This window comes from Mugil cephalus, chromosome 17, assembly GCF_022458985.1.
Source record: "Mugil cephalus isolate CIBA_MC_2020 chromosome 17, CIBA_Mcephalus_1.1, whole genome shotgun sequence".
Classification (NCBI taxonomy): domain Eukaryota; kingdom Metazoa; phylum Chordata; class Actinopteri; order Mugiliformes; family Mugilidae; genus Mugil; species Mugil cephalus.
The window spans coordinates 18,416,006-18,436,597 of NC_061786.1; the positions used below are offsets into that span (position 1 = coordinate 18,416,006).

Sequence of the window (20,592 nt, forward strand, 5' to 3'; positions counted from 1 at the left end):
ACAGACAATGTATTCTTAAATATAAATTGTCTCTCATTATCATGACAGGTACCCGATATTTGAGAATCCATACCCTCTCACTGTCCACGAGTCACCAGTGACCTGCTGTGAGTATTTTGCCGACTGCCCTGATGAAATTATTCCTGCACTTTACTCGGTCGGCAGTCGGCAAAAGAGACAAGGTTTCAGCAAGAAGGTGAGTTTACTTGCTCTGCATTCGCTTTTGAATGCGTGTGGTGCATGCAGACCACAAAGCTGGCAAAGTTGCATTTTATAATTTTAACGTGTTTTCTTGTTTTGTTTTTACAGGAATGGCCGATTAGTGGGGGAAACTGGGGCCAAGGAACGCAGAGTTACCCAGAGATTATAATCACCGGGTCTGTAATTAATGAATACTTTACATCTCCTGGTCATATCTGACTTTTATGCACACACATGTGATGTATTTTTTTTAATATGTTGTCTGCTTGTCTTTGTTGAAACTAGACATGCTGATGGATCAATCAAATTTTGGGATGCTTCTGCATGTGAGTAGATTTTCTAATTTGTTTTTCATGTTTATTATTTTAAGGAATTGTATGACGTTACAAAAAAAAGTCTAGCTTTGAGTCACATCTCTCAAAATAAAGTTCCATCTGGGTTTTCCCCTATGACATGAAAGCAGTTTAATACATTTTCTGCAACCTTTTGATGGTTTGTATACACAACAGTGTCATCTGTGTATATGTACACAAACACCGCATTACACCAAGTCTTCTAAAGGTCAAGTTATTTTTTCCTCTATAGCACTAATGCATGTTTGATTCCTTTTCAACAACCATAAAAACCTTTTGAAATAACTTTCTATGCAGTTTGACAGTGTGTATATACAACAGTGTTGTCTTTGTGTAAGTGTACATCTCTGTTATGCAGTTTGTCTTTATATATGCCCAGCAGTGTTAAACGTCTTTATTTCATTTTCATTTTCTTTCTTTTAGTTTGGTCATTAGTTTCACTTTCCATGATTTAATACACAATTTAAACTATTCAAATAAAAACAAACAAACAAAACCAGTTACTACAACGCCCAAGTTAAGTCAATCCAAACTCTGTTTCCTTTCCTTATAATCTTCAGTCATCTTAAATTTCAGGGCTTTTTGAAAATTGACATAGAACAACATAACTTCACATAGTCCATTCCATAATTTCACACTGAGAAGTGAAACATATCTATATTTTCACATTTGTTCTTGCTTTACATATTTCAAAAATAAAGAGCCCTCTTAAATTATGTCTTAATCTAATCTAATTTGAAAAAATATTGAACACCATCAGGGAGGCTTTTATTCCTCGCTCGCAAAAATCTAATTTAATTGAATTATATCCAAGAATTATGGGATCTATGGGATTTGATATATAGTTCCTCAAACCTCCACACACTATGTCATGTATAATTAAATAAATGAATAAATAAATGCCAAAATCCCAGAATTTGTAACCCTTAATTGTCCCACAATGGGGAAGCTGCTCCTCTAACCACTAATATAATAGATATAAGTATACAATAGATATAAGCTTCTCTTAGTTATAAGTAAATGCTTTGTTTTATAGAGAATAGTAATTGACCTAGATCATTTTTTTTTTTTATTTTATGTATGTGGTTTCCAACAAAGTATTGTAATTTATGTGATACTATGACAATATGATTCAGCTAATGTATAAATACCTTTGGCCCCAATACTGATCCCTGTGGAACTCCACAGGTTGTTATTTTCCAACTAGAATTATTATTAGTAATATTCACATATTGAACCCTATTATTTGAAGATCTTCTTAAACGTCTCCTGTTCTGACCTGGTTGACATCATAAGTACATTGTCCTTGAACCATGACGCATTTTCTCTTTGTTCTCTGCTCTCCTCAAAGTAATGCTCCAAGTGCTGTACAAGCTGAAGACTGCCAAGGTTTTTGAGAGGGCTCGCGGTAAGGAGGAGAAGGCAAACACGGACATAGTGGACGAGGACCCGTTTGCCATCCAGACATTGTCCTGGTGTCCCGAGAGCAGGATGCTGTGTGTGGCCGGCGTGTCGGCCCACGTTATCATCTACAGGTTCAGCAAACAGGAAGTCACCACTGAAGTTGTGCAGGTAAGTCTGGGATAATTAATGTGACGTTAGGAGGGATGTGGTGGATAAATGTGTCTAAGAAGCGGCCTTTTTTTTTGTGTGTGTTTTTTATTTAGCTTTTAGAGGTGCGGATGCAGTGTGACTTAAGTGACGTGGACTCCCCTGACCCGGGAGGGGATCAGACCCCAACGCTGCCGACCCCGGGAGCTTCATCCAGCCCTCAGGAGAGTGAGCCTCCCACTCAGCCCTCTACAGGCAGTAACTCCTCTGACGGACCCCGGGACAACATACCGTGCCTACAGTATGAGCAGCTACATTTTCTTTTTTACGTTTAAAAATAAAAATTGAAGCAGGCTGAGCCGACTAATGCCCAAAAATGTAACTTAATAAGGGTTGTAGTCGTCCGTTTATTCTTTCCAATTCGCTCATCACGTCTTCCTGAGGGTTCTGCATCGGTACACCGCAAGAAAATAATCCTGCTAATGAAAAATATCAGTTAAAGGTCTTATGGGTGAATAAAGCAACGATAAAGATGGTGATATTATCAGTGTGTCTTCCCCGAAGGGTGATAATTTATTCTAGTGCAGTGTGCGACCTGCTGTCTCATCCTGCTGTGTGTTTGATGCAGGGTGCGGAGCTCCCCGCTGAAGCAGTCTCCGGGCTACCAGGTGGAGCTGGTGATCCAGCTGGTGTGGGTGAGCGGGGAGCCGCCTCAGCAGATCACCAGCCTGGCAGTCAATTCCTCCTATGGCCTGTAAGTCTCTCGCACAGCCTGATATTTGGACGTGAGATCTCATCACTTTGTGCCCACACTCGTCTTCATGGTGGTGGTTATTCTCGTCCAGTAGCCGGTTTTGCACTAAATTTATGTAAATTTATGGAATTTTAATTGCACCCTGTCTCAAAGAAGGCAGTAACTGAGCATTTGTGAAGTGCAGCTGTAAGTAAAGCCTGCCTAAATTACAGTTTTGAGTGAGCGAAAATAGCCTCTGACTCCTAATTCTGCTGCGTTTTCTCGACCCTGCTGTCTTTCAGTGTGGTGTTTGGAAACAGCAACGGTCTGGCTGTGGTGGACTACCTCCAGAAAACTCTGCTTCTCAACATGGGCACGTCGGAGCTGCACAGCCCATCTGACCCCTACCAGAGGCAGCCTCGCTCCCCGCGTAAAGCTCGGCAGCCCTCCGGAGGTGAGCCGCACTCGACTACGCTTCGCCTCTTGAATGAAACACCGCAGCAAAGCACAGCACATCGTCAATCTCAGTGAAACACAGTAGATGCTCATTTCATTTACCGCTGCCCTTATATTCCTCTCTGGCTATTAGAGAGGAATATAAGCTGACACTTGGCAGCCGCCTTGACTTCGCACCGTGAACGCCGCCCCCTGCAGTAGCTGCTCTCCCTCAGCAGGGGGCAGCGCTGACAGATTCTCCATCTGTTCAGTTGGACGGAGCGAAAGGAGCGCGGATGCTGTAATAGAATTAGCTTTTGATCCCTTTTACACACAGAACGACACATACGCTTTGTTTACGTGCTTGTTTGAGCCTCGCTGGTCCTGTCTTTTACTGTGTTTTTCCTCTCTCTCACTAATCATCCTGTCAATCACAGTTTGTATTCATTCTTCTCAGTCTCTGTGACCTGCTGCTACATTCTTTTATCTGTTTTTTTGTTTGTTTTCTTTTTTAATTTATGCAGTCTGCAAAAAATCTAACAGCAGTCCCCTGAGATTTGATGCCTTTCTTTCTCTGTTGCACTTCATCATTTCCATTTTTATGATTTCTTGTCTTTTACCTCCGGTCTCTCTCTGTCTGTCTGTCTCTCTGTCTGTCTGTCTGCTTGGTTAAGACATTCCACCTGTGACGTCTTGCATGTCCAGACTTTCTAACTTGTATTCTGAGTCTGTGAAAAAGCTACGCACGTCTAACTTCAGTAAGTCAAGCCGTGTCAGAATTTGTTCTCCTTCCCACGTTGTCATTGTCCTCTCCCCTGAGCTTTCCTTTGTCTCGTAAAGGCATGCGTTTTTTGGTTTTGATGTAGCACCGCCCTCTCCCCGAATCTCGCCACTGACGAAAAAACATCAGCAGTGAGGTGGGAGGGTGGTTTCTAGTCTTGAGAGCCATTTAACAAAATCGGGTTCTGAATGGCCGACAAACAAGTCCAACCTCTTTACTGCATTGTACTGGTAGCTATCCCTGCTGTCGTCCTAGTCACCTTTTGCACCCTAGGACATGATGTCCCCAACGTTTTTCAGGCCTAACACCCCCAAACTGATGAGAGATTAAGTAGTGACTCCCCACCTACATCATATAAGTTAATATTAAGCTATCCTTTATCCATTTACTAAAATAAGTTGGATTTATGTTAATGTGTGTTAAACGAAATTTTAATTTGTGGGAAAAATTTAAAAAATATACAAAAAATATCTAATCAACCAAAGGTTTTGTGACCACCCCCCCCCCTGCAGTTCCTCCGTGGACCCCCCTTTAGGAGACCTGTGCTCTAGGAAATGGCTTTAAAAAGATTTGAAACTATTTCTGTTAATTGCATTATCTGTGGCTCCCCGCAGCGCTGTGCGATTCCAACGACGGGTCCAACGCCTCAGAGGACCGCTGCAAATCACCTACTTCAGGTAAGCCCCACCCCCTACTCCCCCCCCCCCTCACCCTGAAACCATACATCCTTTATTTTGAAAACCATCTTCTTCAAACGCTGCTGTTTCTCGCGTAGGATCTACCTCACCCTGCAATTCAGATGATGAACGAAAGCAGAAGTTCATAGAGAAGGGTACTGTATTATTAAAATGCATGGGCCCTGAGAATTTAGCTTATAAAATAAATATATATATATATAGAAAAGTCTCTGATTTATATTTTTGAACCTTATTTCCAGTGAAGTTCAAAAGCAGACGCTTTTCCAAGACGGTTGCCAATGACTTTGGTACTGTATGTTCCTGATGCATTCTCTTGTTTTTTAATTATTCACTCTCTCTCTCTCTCTCTCTGAATGACAGCGTTCTAACCACACTGTGCCTTAATCCTGCGCCAGTCTGTGCATCTTGTGCCAAATTAAAGAAATGTGTTTTTTTTTTGTTTGTTTACTAATCACGTTGTTTTTTGGGGTGTTTTTACTCTCGATTGATAAAAATTTATTCAGGGTTCTTTCTCAAGTGCATGACAGGATGTCTTTTTTAAAATCCAGGCTTCAGATTTTCTATGCGGATCTTTTTTTTTTTCTTTCTTTTTCCAAAACCCTGCGCGGAGCTGTGAATGGAAAAAAACAAAAAACAAAACAAATACTGACACCAAAGCATAGAAAATCTGCTCCCTGCCTCAATCTTTGCAGCACTAACGTCTAATCCAGTGAATTGTTCCTCTTCGATTGTAGACACTGGCTGTGTGTGTGTTTCTGATTCCAGGGCTTCAGTTCAGTGTTAATTGTTTGGCTATCCACTGATTTTTTTTTTCCTCTCCACCTACTCTTGTTTTTTTTCACATAACTCTGTTCACTGAATTATAATTACTTTTCAACTGCCTCTTGCTTTTTTTTTTTGACACTGCAGGCCCCTTTGGTTTGGTCTTCTCTGCCTCGTATTTATTCTCACGGTTTCTCTCAGGGTGGTTATACAACTAACAGGCAACTTTTGGGGATTTATATCTTCGAATGGCAACACTCCTGGTACTAAGCAGCAAAGTTAGAAAGCGCCAACCAAAATCAATACCTCAGTGTCTCATTGCACACAGTAAGAACTGTATAATGTGTGTGCATTAGATATATATATATATATATAGCCAAAACATTAGAACCACTGGTGAATGGTGACGTGAATAACGCTGATGATCTTGTTACGATGTAATGTTCTCCTGGGAGACCTGGGCCCTGACATTTATGTGGATGTTACTTTGATATGTAGCACCATCCGAACATTGTTGCAGACCATGCACAATGGCAAGCTACTAGCACCCTACACCGATGAGCATTGAAACCGTTCAGGAGAAGTGAAAAAACACTGACCATCTTTAGGAATTTTTAATATACCGGCATACCAATGTACCAGAACGAGAAAAAATAGGTGCTGTGTAGGTTGTTTGGATTTTTTTAGGGTGACCAGATGTCCCTGATTTCTGGGGACAGTCCCCGTTGTGGATGACTTGTCCCCCGGCTAAAGCCGTCCCCAAAAATGTCCCCAATTTTAGCTTTTTATGAATGGGGAAAAAAATGTTGCACGCAGACTACAGTTATTACGGTAGCCGGTCATGCTGCTATTGGCATTACAGACACAACCGTTTAAATATGATGTATAAAATAAATGAAGCCACAATTTGTTTATTGATTCATCTTGATAACATTTAATTTTTTTTTTTTTTTTTTCGAGCGCCGAGCTGTAAATGTAGATACATCGTCAAATGTGTTTTTGGTCGTACCGCCCAGCCCTAAACATCTTGTGACCATTCAGTATCTTTCTGAGAAATGTGTGAATGTGACACTCGTGTGGCTGTTACTTAGACAAGTGCCAGACACCCCCACCCCATGGCGGTGACGCTCGTCAGGATGCAGCGTGACACAGACGTGCACACAAAAACAGTTAAGCAACAGCTCAAAAAGGCGTCACCATTGACACCCTGACGGGTCCATACGAAACAAACTGTGATCCATGGTGTTCTGACACCAGCTTTCTTGACCTTTAACCCTGTCACTAGGTCTGCTTTTTTCCTTCTTTGGACCACCTGGACTAGCACCGCCCCACTAGAGTCTCGGAGATCCTCCGTTCCATGTCCCAATTTGTCGAAATCACTCAAACTTCTTGATAGTTTTTCCTGCTCCTAACACGTCCGCTTCGAGCACAACCTGTCCCCTCACTGAGAGACGCCGTGAGGGCTGGATAATCAGCGTTATCCACGTCACCCGTTAGTGGTCATAATGTTATGGCTGATCGGTGTATGCACACTGCGTAACCTCCTCAACAGTTGTCCTTGTTAGTATAACCACTCCTAAATATGACTCATGCGGTTGCACTGATTTGTGCAGCTAAAGAGTGACTGAGCCGATGATGTTTCCTCCAATAATGTGATTCATTGAACATTTCTACGAAAAAAAAAACAAATCTCCATTTCTAGTCTCCATTTTTCTTTTCCTCATAAAATAGGGGTTATGTGTTTCTTTTACAGCCAAGATGTCGCGGAAAATTAGCTCGTCTAGTGAGCAAAAGACAGACCAGGGTAAGCCAAAACCAATGACTTTTAACTTTCTAAAGTGCCTTTTCCCTTTTTTTTTTTTAACAGGCGTTCATGTTGTCATTTGAATCTTCTGCTTTGTATCAGGTTCACAGCAGCAAAAGTTTCCCGCATTGTCTGGTAGCATGTTGCGTGTCTGTGTGTGTGTGTGTGTGTGTGAATGTGACGCTCCTGATCCCTCGGAGATTTTGATCACCACTGTAAATTGAGACCAACGCTTTCTGTGTTTGCACTGGAAACAGAGAATAAGCGATGGCGTTCTCTGACTTGTAAGAAGCGCCCTTGTGCAAAAGACTGCCAACTCGTGTCCCGGATGAACCAGAAGTGGGGGATCTGTAGAACTAAGTCAGATCCAAACTGCTGTGAGTGGTCCAGCCATGGTCTGACATGTCCTGAAGTGGGTTAACCGGTACTAACCCCCAACTACTGGAGCTTTTACTCTGAAACTGGATGACATATGACACTAATCCTCTCACAATGATTGTTTCCTTCTTTTTGAGGAAGTCCCAACGGCTTGATTGCACTCGGTGTTTAAAAAAAAAAACAAAAAAAAAAACTTGCTTTTCTTGTTTACAGTTTTGCACTGTGAAGAACGGCACAGGATGGGCGATGTGTTTAGCCTTCCCTTCTGTGTCAAATATCTTTTTGTTTTTTTTCTGTTGCTGGGATCCCTCATTAGGTTTTTAAAGAGGCTAAAAGCTTGGGTTTCAGCTGCCGTCAGCACAGCAACGAGCCATGAATAATTCCTGCTTCTTAAATACCAGTTCTTCCTTGGGAGTCGCTGTAGTACTACATGCATAACTTACGTGTTTCTTTTTTCATTGAGAGTGTTGTCAAACTGAATCGCCGAACAGCAAAATGAAAAATGATGGAAAATTTTTAAAGCAACATCTCAATGTCAAAAAAAAAAAAAAAAAAGCTTTTGTGTGTACGCTAAACAATGGAATGGGTTTTGTCTGCACGGGCTCCTTTTCCACAAGTGAGTCCTGTTGCTCACTGAGCTTCCTGTTTGCTTGGAGACTTGCTGAACTGCTAACCCCCACCCCCCCCTCTCCTTTTTTTTCTTTTAATTTTATGTGAATCATTTCCTCATTTTTGTTGTCACTCCTGCCGTCTAGATGCCAAGGATAACTCATTCACCCGTTCACGTAGCTCAAGTGTAACCAGCATAGACAGGGAATCTCGAGAGGCCATCTCCTCCTTTTACTTCTGCGAGAGTTACCCCAGGAAGTCGGACAGCGCGCTCAGCCCCTGTCTGCTGGTGGGCACCACCCATGGCTCTGTGATGATGGTGGCCCTCAGTCTGCCGCCGGGTGCGGACCAGAGGCTGCAGCAGCCGGTCGGCATCGCCTCCTGCGGTAAGAAATTCCACCCAACTTAATGTCGGTCACCAGTTGTGGACTTGCATGTGAATGAGGATGCATCGTCTGTTGTGACCAGCAGTTCGAAACTCTATGGTCTTGACATTGTGGTCGACACAAACGGAAGAAATGTGGTTGGGTCAAAAGGTCAGTTTTCAGTCCCAAACCTTTCCTCATCTTATTGAGTCACTTGTATTTTTGTTGGTAAGCAACATTAAAGCACCTCAGATTAGGGCTGCGCGATTGTGGCCAAAATGATAATCGCGATTATTTCGATAAATATTGGGCTCGCGATTATTAATCTCGATTATTAATTATGTTAGGGAAAACATTAGGATTTTTATTGCGCTACTTTTAAACAAAAAATATTCGAGCAGTTTTCAGTGCAAAATTAAACTTTAAATTGGAATAAATGCTTAATAATGAACAATAAAACTTACACAAATGGTTGTCTTGGTTGCCGATGGAAACAGACATGGATTTAGTTTTTTTAGTTTAGTTTATTTCATGTACAAAAAACATGTACATGTACAAAAAAAATGAATGGACACATTGAACCCTAACCCCCAAACTGATGGAGACATTGCGTAGGGACCCCCTACCAAGCTTAGCCTGGTGCTATTTAGAAATATACGTTATTATTATTATAATTTTGCATTCAATATTAAGCTATTCAAGCTATGTTCAAATTCCAAACATGTGCAATAATACGGTGGCCGTGCAACTGCCTTAAACATACGTACCTTTACCTTAAAACATAGCTAAACATGATTTATTAATTATTATTTTGGAGCAAATAAAAAAATATATATATATATATATGAAAAATGTCATCACCATGTCAAGTCCATGATGACTTGCTATTGTCAGTACACCAGGGCTTGAGGCTTGAGGATGTGTTCGCCCCCTGGTGGTTGGCTGACTACTGCTTGGTTATATGCAACAGAATCCACATTTTTAAAATTTTAAATTAATTGTGCAGCCCTACCTCAGATAGTTCTCAGCTTATTATTGTGAAGTTTTAACATGCGTGGCCACAGAATGACTGACTACAGTGGATGCAGGAAGAGATGATAGACACTCAGGAATGTCTCTGTACACAAACTACATCCTGAAAATTTTAGGTTTTTGGGCTTAAGCCACAGACAACATCAAAGAACTACTCACAACAAAAGGCCGACTGTGACGACTGTGATGACTGTGACGTCAGCTGCACTTGCACTTGAACATACCACACACATTCTATGCTTGTGTGAAAGGAAATAACTCTCCCCTGGAAACCAAAAGAGTTCCTATTAGCTGGGAGGAAGCAAGGAAGAGCTACAAACTGTTAGACAGAGCTGCAGTCGGACTTTAGTTTAGGTTACTTTTTGGTAATAACAATAAAAGCTTTACTGACCTTTTGAGTAAAATGTTTTTATTTTGTGCTTATTTTCCCTCTGCTTTCACACATTTTCCAGGCACTCTGATCAGACTCAAAGGAGGCATTTTAACTATGGCGCTGCTGGACGCTACTGGAACTCTGCTGCCCCCTCCCTACGAGTCATGGTATGACCCTAATGCCTCGGATGAAGAGAAGGAGAAGGGCCGGAGGCGCAGGCCAGGCTCCCCTCCCTCGTCGCAGGAGGGCACGGACACCCAGTTCGCCATACTGTGTTCGGAGAAGCAGGCCAAGGTGGTGGCCTTGCCCTCCCAAACCCGCATCTACAAACACAGCATCACAGAAACCTCCTTCGTCCTCAGAGCCGACGTCGTGCAGATGGCCGGAGCCAACTGCATCGCCTGTTTCTGCGCTAACGGGCACATAATGACTCTCAGGTATGTGGCGTTTCTGTCTGCTTTTAAATGTTCTGATACAGCAGAAAACCTTATTATAACATTGGTTGTGTGGTCACAGTTTGCCCAGTCTACGGCCTCTGCTGGACGTTAACTACCTGCCGCTGACAGACATGCGGATAGCGAGGACGTTCTGCTTCTCTAACCTGGGTCAGGCTCTGTACCTCACCTCGCCTACTGAGATCCAGAGGATCACCTACAGCCAGGAGACCTGTGACAACCTGCAGGTCAGAGGCTCTTTCATTGATAAAATGGTTTTTGAACGGCATAGTCTGCAACATTCATTTTTATCCAGCTGTTTGAACCAGCTGTTGTAGGCATTATTCTTTTTTTTTTTTGTTCCATGAACATTTATGCTCTTCCCATCGTCCTCAGGGGCATCTGTTCAACTCTAACACATAATGAATAACAGAGGATACAAACTGCTGCACACATTAAACCTAATTAGAGATAATTCAAATGTTTTATTCACACAAATGTGAAATGAAATAATTTCATGTGCATTTTTAATGCAAAGAGGCTCAGTCTGTAATCAGGTTAAAAAAAAAAAAAAGTGTGATGCCGTACAGCTCAATCTTTATATCTTCAGGGAGGGAGAATGTATTGAAGGAGATGTGCTGATGCTTGTGTCTTCTTCTTCTTCAGGAGATGCTCAGCGAGTTATTTACCCCTGTGGAGACGCCAGAGGCTCCAAACAGAGGTTTCTTCAAAGGGCTTTTTGGGGGAGGAGCTCAGTCTCTGGACAGGGAGGACCTCTGTGAGTACACGATGCCTTCTAGTATTTCCATGTAGTCTCTCATTTAAACGCTTGCGTGTTTCCAACATCTTGAGCAGTTTTGTGCTGCACTATGCTCAAACTTAAAGAAATGAAATGATCAGTTCTGAGATTTGCCGATCTATTCCAGTGTCTTGCTTCAAAGACTAGCGTACCAGCTGCAGACCGATATTAAATCTGGAAGTTAAAATGAAAAATCTTTCATTCATCTTGAACAACTGAACCAGTTTCTCATGCAGACTCTTAACGATGTCGTTATTTTTACACACACTTTATCCTGAGATTACATTAGGTGGTGTATTCAGTGCTTCCTGATGATCTAAATAATATATTCAATCATTTTTGTTTTAATCTTTTATGCGGTGTTACTTGAAAGAAGAAACATGTCTCTGTCTTGGCTCAGTTGGTGAAACGTCTGCCGGTAAGGCCTCTCGTAGCCTGGCCCAGCACATCCCCGGCCCAGGCGGCATGGAGGGCATGAAGGGCGCGGCGTCGGGGGTCGTGGGCGACCTCGCCCGGGCCAGGATAGCCCTGGACGAGAGGGGGCAGAAGCTGGGGGAGCTGGAGGAGAGGACCGCGGCCATGATGTCCAGCGCGGAGTCCTTCTCCAAACACGCCCATGATGTACGGAACATGCATCTGCAGCGTTTAAGCATTTACAACACAGGCTTGACTAGGGATGGGCATCGATGACGTTTTATTGATACCGATTCCATTATCGATTCTGCTTATCAATTCTTCCCCTGAATCTTTGGTCTAGAACAGGTAGGGGTTTGTAGCCAACATAGGAAGTTGGTCCCTGGGTCCGTCACTAGCGCTGCTCTGCTCCGACTTAGCGGCAGCTGCATTTAATGCCGTGTGTCGTTGCCAAATGTTTCAGCGTGTTGGTGGTGTTGCCGCCCCCGCTTGAAATTGCCGTGCTGCATACGTTGCACTGTTTACAGTCCCTTCTGGAGAAGTGAAGCCACACTATCGACCGCTTCAGCTAGGGTCGGGTGTATCGATCTAAATATCTATAGTATCGATCCCAAGGCTAGTATCGGTATCGGATCAATACTAGCGTGATGAGATCGATACTTTTGTTACAATGTCTGTTTTGTTCATCCAGTAAATTACTCCTGTTGTGTTTATATTGTTATATATTTATTACATTGTTGCTTTTTCTTATTTTGCACTAATGACCTTAGTGGGAAAAGGGGAATTATTTAATTTTATAATTAGTTAATTGAGACAGGTTTATGTGACTACAATATTTGTCCTGTGTTTGTCATAATGATAATCAACTAACTAAAGGCAAAGTTACAAAGTTATTCATGACGTTTCAAGTTAAAAAAAATTATATAATTGGTATCGGCGATACTAGCCCTGTATTTACTAGGTATCGGATCAATACCTAGTTTCAGCCTCTCTTCCATGCGTCTTCCTTGTCATCAGGTGAATGACGTGCTTAAAGGTAGAGATTCTTCTTCTTTCGTTTAATGGCGGTTGGCAAACAACTTTTATGTGCATTACCGCCACCGTCTGGACTGAGATGTAAAGATTCGTCACGAAAAGTATCGATGAGGGGAATGGATGAGCATGAAGGCGAATGATATTGATGAATTGAACCAGTTCTCGATGCACATCCCTAGTCTTCATGTTTGCTCTTTGTTTCTGACTCTTTATTTCTTTCTCCTTTTCACTCCCCTCAGATGATGCTGAAGTACAAAGATAAAAAGTGGTACCAGCTCTGATGGCAGCGTGTGGATGGAGCTTCGGACTCTGTAATCACGCACACCAGTATCTCTGAGGAGGTTCCTCTTCTCTTCTCTATTTCTCCCCACGGCGGGGGGGGTTCTGCTCAACGGATTCTTTTTCTTTTACTTTTATTTTTTTTTTGTGTGTTTCTCAGCACAATATCATCACTCTGCATTACCTCAGTCACCGGAGGACTGCCGCAGAGTACAGACTGGCCGACGCAGTGATGAGAATGGAGCGAAATGGAAGAAGAGAAGCTCCGTGGGAATCTCTCTTTCCATTTCACCGATGATTTAACATCAGAGCGACAGAGAGAGAGGGCACCTACCATATCCATCATGCACTCGTATATGTCACATATATATGTATATATATATATACACACACACACTTTGCTGTTTTGTTCTGAAAGAGGAAAGACAGTTCTGCAAAAAAACAAAAAAAACAAATGGACTTGTGGTGGCCTGACTGCAATTGTTCGTTTTGCTTCCTCTGCCCTTTATGGTGTCTGCCAAACACAGTGGACTTAAATGAGGAGAAAAGTCTGATGACCCCAGGTCCTTCGAATCTAATCAAAGTTTCCGTCAGAATGATTTTGAATCAATGAAGGACTCCTTGTTCGTTTCATGTTGTTTTTTTTTTTTGTTTTTTTCTAGTCTAAATTATTTTTTAGAGATCGTCCTCTGCCCTTTGTCCGTCTTTTTTTTTTTTTTTTTTTTCATTGTCATTATTTGTCCAGAAAGGGCCTTTCAAAGCACTTAAAACAGTAGAAGAACAATGGACAGGGAGATGATGAATCTGTTGCCTCTCACCGAATAAGGGCTGGTAGTACGCTAGTTCATCACCCACCGTACCTTTTACAGCGTTTTCCAAACCGGGTTGTTTTAGGCGAGAACTCGATGTTCTCTGAGAGTCACTTTGGTTTTACTTTGAAATTATTTATTGGGACAAGTATAGAAGTGTGTATGTTGGGCATTAAATTTGATGCGCAAAAAAAAAAAAAAGCTAAAGAGTTTACATTAATGTGTCAGAGAAAGTGAGCCGATACACTGGAAATAGTCTCACATCTAATGAAGGAAGGATGATGATGATGATGATGATGATGATGACCATGTGTTCATGGGCAACATGAATATTGTCCTTAATATAATTAGCATAAATGTATATTTTGGTTACGAATTTAAGTATTCTGTGACAGAAATCGATCTGTGTGTGATTTATTTTTCTGTCGTAGATGAAGAAGTTTTTTTTTTTTTTTTTTTTTTGCCTCATTTCTCAACATGTAAGGATTAAAGCATGTGTCTCTTACAGCACAATGGAGGTTCCGATGCTGTCTTTGTATTTGTAGCTGCCAGTAGACGTGACCAAGCACAACGGAAAGTGTTCCACGCTGGTCATCTCTGAACCGTTCACTTAAAAAAACAAAAAAAAAAAAACACAAAACAGTTTCTCTTCTTGCCTTTTGCCTCATGACGCATATATGCTAACCTCTACCTACGTGTGCATCTGTGTGTTCGTGAACATACATGTATTCAGGAATATGTGTATGGGCGCCGATGTTTATAATACTGCATAGATACAGCGTATTACAATAGGTCTTTTGAGGTTTTTTTTTTTTTTGTTTGGTTTTGCTTGACAGTGTTTTTCAGTGTGATTAACTATTGTAATTAGATTTCTCTCTCTTTTTTTTATTTTTATTTTTTTTCTCCATGAGGTGCAAGGATATGCTGCTATTTGTGTCAATATAGGAGCATTATCTGTCGGTCTTTTATTTTGAAAAAAAGAGAGACTTTGTCGGTCCAGATTGCTGCCAAATGTTGTAAATAGCGCGACAGCTGGACACAAATCTGACAGTGCAGGTTCAGGCAGTGTGACATACTGTACGCTTTGCGGCCGTGTTCTTTTCCGACACCAAAGAGTTGCTTAATTTCACAAAGTTGTCTTGATTTTTTTCCCTCCCCCTCCTAAATGACATTAAGAGTCGGTCAGGATCATTTGACTATTGCACTCTTGAGAAGTCTACTGTGCGTGAAGGGGAAAGTAGGATTGGCTTTGCTTCTTCTTAATGGGCGTGACTCATTCATCACTGTCCCCGAAACCGTTGTACACGTGTAAAGCGAATCAGAAGAGTTTCATTCCAAAGTGACAAATCCACGAAAGAAGTAAACGGAGGCCGAGCGAAGGCACGGAGTCATCATTTTAATTTTATTTTTGGATATAAAATCACACCAAAAATGTTTTATCTGAGCTGGATATGTCACATTTTGGGATAAAGCCCTTCTCTTTTAGATGGCTGGTTTTAATCTGCTGTATACTACTGAGGTAAACCCATTTGGAAGAGCAGTCATGTGGGTTTTGCACTATTTTTTGTACTTAAAATAATTTTGTTAAAATAATTTCAATGTCTTTATTCCTTCGTGTCCCATTTTTCTTGTTTTTTGTTTTTATTTTGTTTTTTTCAAAGGACCAAAACATGACAGAACCTATGCTTATCTATGTCGTTTGCCAATTATGCTGATTGCTTCACTCTCAGATTTGTTTTCAACGTCAGGTTAATGATACTATGATATATTTATATATTTGAAAACAAATATATATATACTTTTAATTTCAATAATCTATTAAAGATGAATACCTTTAATGTCATTTTGGGATAGAACTACTCACGTTTAATGTCCAAGCAATGGTTGTGCATAATTATCCATCATCCAGACATGACAATAAACATTTTTCTGGTATATATTGAACATGCTCATCTTGGATTTAAGCTTTGCTACTGCAAGAGGATCATCTCCTTTCGGTGGGCCGCTGAGTCTTTCTACAAAAGTGTGGCCTCAACTTTAAAGTGCTTCAGTTTGCAACATATATGTCCTAAATGGTCTCTTATTGCACATTGAAGGATGCATGATATTAAGTGTTTACAAACTTGAAACAACCATGTATTATCCCTCTTAGAGATTGTCTGTCCTGGCATTTGTATTAACCACCATGTTGAACAAAACTGAAGTTGTCGTCACACACCAGAAGCCCATTTTCGTTTGAAACATGCCAACTGTATACGTGTGAGAGATTATATTTATTTTATTGGTACATCTGTTAATGTTACTGTTTGCTTCATTTAAAAAAAACTCTCGCTTCCCTCTGCGCTGTAGAAACGCGCCGAAGTCTAAGCTAAGCTCGCAGCGCCGTGCGGGAGAGCGCCGAGGGTTTTCCTCACTCGCCATACTTCCATCCATCTGTCTTCTGGGATGAATATCTGTGCAGTTGCAGTATTTTCTCATTGTAGGCAATTTTTGTACAGTTTTATTAAAATAAATTTCACATGGATGTCTGACTTAATCTGCTGCCACAAACAATTTAGACTGTAGATACAGTATATATAGATATTATTGTGCAATGGAAAATAAATGTAAAACCAATCATAATGAGTTTTGTCTTGTATTTACCGCTTCACCTTTCCCTGTGTTCTCACTAAAAAAGTTTTACAAGTCCTTGATTATGCACAAACTGGATTGAATACTGACTTGGACACACATTATTTTACACACATTTTTAAGCTTTAACTGAGGAAGATGCAGCTGCTCCTGAATGTCTCACGTGTTGTTTGTCAGTATTATGTCATGTAATGTGTATTGTTTTTTTTATTATTATTGCAGATGTAAGAAGGAATAGTTGAGATGTGAAAAAGTAAAGAGAGCAAAGCTGACCCACGCAGACACTGGGAGGACTTGCAAACACCACCCAGAAAGGCTCCAGTCGGCCTGGAATCGAACCCAGAAGCTTCTTACTGTGAGGCAGCAAATTAGAGCAATAAACCTAAATAATCTAGGACTGGTCCTACTTATAGTTTTGTTTATGTTTTATCACATTTCTTTTAGTTTAGTTTAGTTAAGTTTAATTTACGCATTATTGCTGGTACTAGAAGTAATTTTGAATAAACATGGTACACTAATTTATATTTTAAAATATAGCAAATAAGAATGATGAGCCTAAGCATCTTCATTATTATTTTATTTTATTTTATTTTATTTTATTTTATTTTATTTTATTTTATGCATGATTTCTGGAACAGGAAGCAGTAATTTTGAATAAACATGGTGTACTAATTGATATTTTAAAATATAGCAAATAAGAGTGATGAACCTTAATATATTTATTTTATTTTATTTTATTTTATTTTATTTTATTTTATTTTATTTTACGCATGATTTCTGGAACAGGAAGTAATTTTGAATAAACATGGCGTAACTAGCTTATATTTTAATATATATATATATATATACATTTTTGTTTTGTTTTATTTTAGCTTATGCATGATTGCTGGAACAGGAAGTAATATTTTAAAATATAGCATTATTATTCAGTTTAGTTTAGTTTACTTTAGTTCATGCGTGATTTCTGGAAAAGTAAGTAATTTTGAATTAACATGGTGTACTAACTTGAATTTTAAAATATATCAAATAAGAGTGATGAACCTTAACATTCATTTTTGTTTTATTTTATTTTGGTTTATGCATGATTGCTGGAACGGGAAGTCATTTTGAATAAACATGGTGTACTAATTTATATTTTTAAAGTATATCAAATAAGATTGAAGAGCCTTAATATATTTGTTTTATTTTAGTTTAGTTTAGTTTATTTTAGTTAAGTTTAGTTTAGTTAGGTTTACTTTAGTTTTGTTTTGTTTTCTTTTACTCACGAATCCTACATTTCCCATGATGCCCTGCAGGTGTCGCCGTGGCTCAGTGAAGTCCCGCCGTCCGGACTGAGCGCTGACAGAAGCTGCAGCAGCCTCCAGATCCTCTCAGATCTTCACTGTCTGTCTGGGAGAAGCCGGCGGATGGAGCGGAGGGACAACAAACTTGAAAACGGGGGAAGCCGGGGACAAAGTAAGCCGCAACAATTGAACTTTCAGCGGATGTTCGTCATTTCTATGCTTTAATTCCTCCTGTAGCAGTCATATATCGTCCTGGTTACAGCGAAAGCCTCGCGGTTGTGTGTTTTTTTTAATGCTCCGGATGAATGTTTGATGGACCTCAGCGTCTTTCCCTGTAACGGCTCTGAGAGTGAAACAAAGAGGATGGAAGACACCAACTCTTAACGTGACGGTATTTTTTTTATTATTATTATTATTACTGCTGTTTTCTGGTTAGTTTTTTTTTCATAAGGACTCAGTTTATAAGTTTTTCACTAAGTAAGTTTCCGTCGACGCCACGAAGTACTCGCTTTAAATAGAAGAGTACAGCTAACTGACACCAACGGCTAAAACGGCTAAAAGTTAAAATGGATTTAACTTTAAAATATGTATCATGAAGAGACCCGGAACCTCTCTTGACTTTTTTATTGTTTGCATCAGAGATCTTTAGCAGATTTCTTCTTTTTTTTTTTAAATGCAATCTCTAAATATACTTGTGTATGACATGGACCACTGAACCTGTGTGTAGGCTGGAAGTTGCATGGACCACAGGGCTGCACTGCTACAGCAGCAGTGTGAACGGTGATAATGGTGATGATGTGCACCTGAGGTAGACCTCCTCATTTCCTAAGATGAGCCACGGTGCAAATCTTGTCCTCCAGTGGCTGTCAAAGCTCCACCTGGCCCAGTACGTGGAGTCGTTCATTGACAATGGCTACGACGATCTGGAGGTCTGCAAGCAGATCGGAGAGCCAGACCTGGATGCGATTGGCGTCCGCATCCAGTACCACAGACACAGGCTTCTCACAGCGGTGGAGACGCTAAGAGAGGAGGACAAAAGGAAAGCGCCGGGCTACTATTTCACCTTAGAGCCTCTGGACGCTTCTTCTGGCCACCACCACCACCACCACCACCACCACCACACTTCGATCTCAGACGCGGTGGATAACCTCAGGAAGCAGAGGTCGCGCACGCGGACCACAGGAAAACACCAGGCCTCCTGTCCTGGAAACCACAACCTGCTATTCACAGATTGTAATGACTTTGTGACTTATCCCAAGCTTAAACTCAAGGTACTGATAAGGGATAAACTCGCAAAAGATGGGATCAACCTGGGACAGGCACCGTACACCCACAAGGTAGGAAAGTTTTACTCTCAATTCGCAGCAACTCGATGCTAAACGTTGGCTCTTCAAGAGCTGCCTCATGGAATTTAATATGCTTGCCCTGTTGTGTGCGTGATGCACAGTGTGACAAATCTCTTTGATGGTGCTGACGTCCAATGCTTATTCCTTAATGCTCCGAGGATGTGTTGGTGTCTCTGGTAAAGCGTTACCGAGATTCGCTGCAGTGTTAATTTACGTGAGACATTTTCATACAGGGGCTCAAGTTCATTAGGCGTAGCCGGTTTGAGTGAGTGGGCGTTTGGTGGAACAGTAGTAAGATTTACAGTAAATGTAAGGCAGTTTCTGTGGACAAATTTAGTGTAATTAGTCGTAAATATGTGCTTTTTTCCCGCCGTACATGTATTTAGATATCTAATTCATTAAATACTCTCTCGGAGTAAAAACAATATGTTGCATGCTCATTAATTGATACAATATTTCTGCTGCTTTACCCAGATATTCCTCCCTTCAGCGCGTGACTATCTAAGCTCGGATTACCTCATTTATTATTAAAACTGGACTAATATTTTGTCAGTTCGTCCGGTTGAGCAGCAGTGAGACAGAAAATGCTACAAAACAATTGACTGCAATGCAAGTCACACCACAGACTCTCTTCATCGAGCTTAGATAGCCCGACCGGAGGAAGACACTAATATTCATAGAAGACATGAGCTTTATAGTGTTCAGTTAACACATAGCCAACGAGCTGAGCTTAACATCCTCTGACCTCTGCAGATTGATGTCACTGGGACAATGGATCAATCTGCATTGATGTTAATCTGGATGATACATACGGTTTATTGAGAGCTTGTCATTTTACATCTGGGGACCTTCTTTGTTTCTGACAGCTGTCCAGTCTGCGTTGTCTCCGCTGGCTGCTGGTTAATGTCGCTGCAGAGGTCTGATGTGAGGCTGAGAGACACGTTTGGCTTATTTTCAACAGCTGGAAGACGTGACCAGTGGGTCCCAGATCTCATTATATCACAGAGGTCTGATATTTACAATAAGTCGGTTCACAGTTCACTGGTGGATCTGCTGTAGCTCTATCGTGTCGCACTGTTAGAATGAATCGCTGCTAAGCAGCACGGTTAGAAAAGACTCTTTTTCAACAGTCATGTGTAGCCAAGTGACTCGTCTACTTGACTTAGTTTTGTCTCTCCTCAGCAGATACAAGCTTAAAGCTCCGTTCATCAACAATGAATGAATGTGTGCTTAGGGACTAGTCAGCCAGGTGAAACTCTCCAGTCTGACTGAAGTGATCTTGTTGTCACAACAAATCATAAGGGACCTTTGGAGCGGCGTTGCACGGTCCTTCATATTGTGCAGAGGCGAGCAGCACTATGCAGCGTTCGGAACATTCTCATTTATTTAAATAATGAAGTTATAATTAGTAAAGTTTGTTTGTTACCCTTCTCCGAAACCAGCGGCGCTATGCCTACAGCACAGAGCGTGGCTACTTTCACAGCTCC

The 20,592-nt window shown here is 41.0% G+C and overlaps 2 protein-coding genes across 9 annotated transcripts in view; both read left to right on the plus strand.

The window, feature by feature from the left end:
- The window catches only part of stxbp5b (syntaxin binding protein 5b (tomosyn)), a 29,410-nt gene extending 12,943 nt beyond the window's left edge, over window positions 1–16,467 (plus strand). The window contains exons 12-30 of one of the 6 annotated variants that reach the window (XM_047610884.1): window positions 49–196; window positions 310–377; window positions 487–527; window positions 1,906–2,126; window positions 2,222–2,406; window positions 2,734–2,859; window positions 3,141–3,292; window positions 4,669–4,731; window positions 4,830–4,886; window positions 4,992–5,039; window positions 7,268–7,318; window positions 7,576–7,695; window positions 8,452–8,691; window positions 10,155–10,512; window positions 10,592–10,757; window positions 11,176–11,287; window positions 11,709–11,929; window positions 12,997–13,068; window positions 13,197–16,467. In XM_047610884.1, the coding sequence (XP_047466840.1) occupies window positions 49–196; window positions 310–377; window positions 487–527; window positions 1,906–2,126; window positions 2,222–2,406; window positions 2,734–2,859; window positions 3,141–3,292; window positions 4,669–4,731; window positions 4,830–4,886; window positions 4,992–5,039; window positions 7,268–7,318; window positions 7,576–7,695; window positions 8,452–8,691; window positions 10,155–10,512; window positions 10,592–10,757; window positions 11,176–11,287; window positions 11,709–11,929; window positions 12,997–13,038 (2,419 nt within the window). In that variant the 3' untranslated portion in view covers window positions 13,039–13,068; window positions 13,197–16,467. Of the gene's footprint in view, window positions 1–48; window positions 197–309; window positions 378–486; window positions 528–1,905; window positions 2,127–2,221; window positions 2,407–2,733; window positions 2,860–3,140; window positions 3,293–4,668; window positions 4,732–4,829; window positions 4,887–4,991; window positions 5,040–7,267; window positions 7,319–7,575; window positions 7,696–8,451; window positions 8,692–10,154; window positions 10,513–10,591; window positions 10,758–11,175; window positions 11,288–11,708; window positions 11,930–12,996 lie in introns of all 6 variants that reach the window. The other 5 variants (XM_047610883.1, XM_047610886.1, XM_047610885.1 and 2 more) reach the window with 5 other exon arrangements.
- Window positions 16,468–17,852: 1,385 nt separating this feature from the next.
- LOC125023405 (SAM and SH3 domain-containing protein 1-like) overlaps window positions 17,853–20,592 on the plus strand; it is a 50,824-nt gene continuing 48,084 nt past the window's right edge. Inside the window, exons 1-3 of one of the 3 annotated variants that reach the window (XM_047610643.1) lie at window positions 17,870–17,931; window positions 18,083–18,150; window positions 18,487–19,096. In XM_047610643.1, coding sequence (XP_047466599.1) covers window positions 18,590–19,096 — 507 coding nt within the window. In that variant the 5' untranslated portion in view covers window positions 17,870–17,931; window positions 18,083–18,150; window positions 18,487–18,589. Of the gene's footprint in view, window positions 19,097–20,592 lie in introns of all 3 variants that reach the window. The other 2 variants (XM_047610642.1, XM_047610644.1) reach the window with 2 other exon arrangements.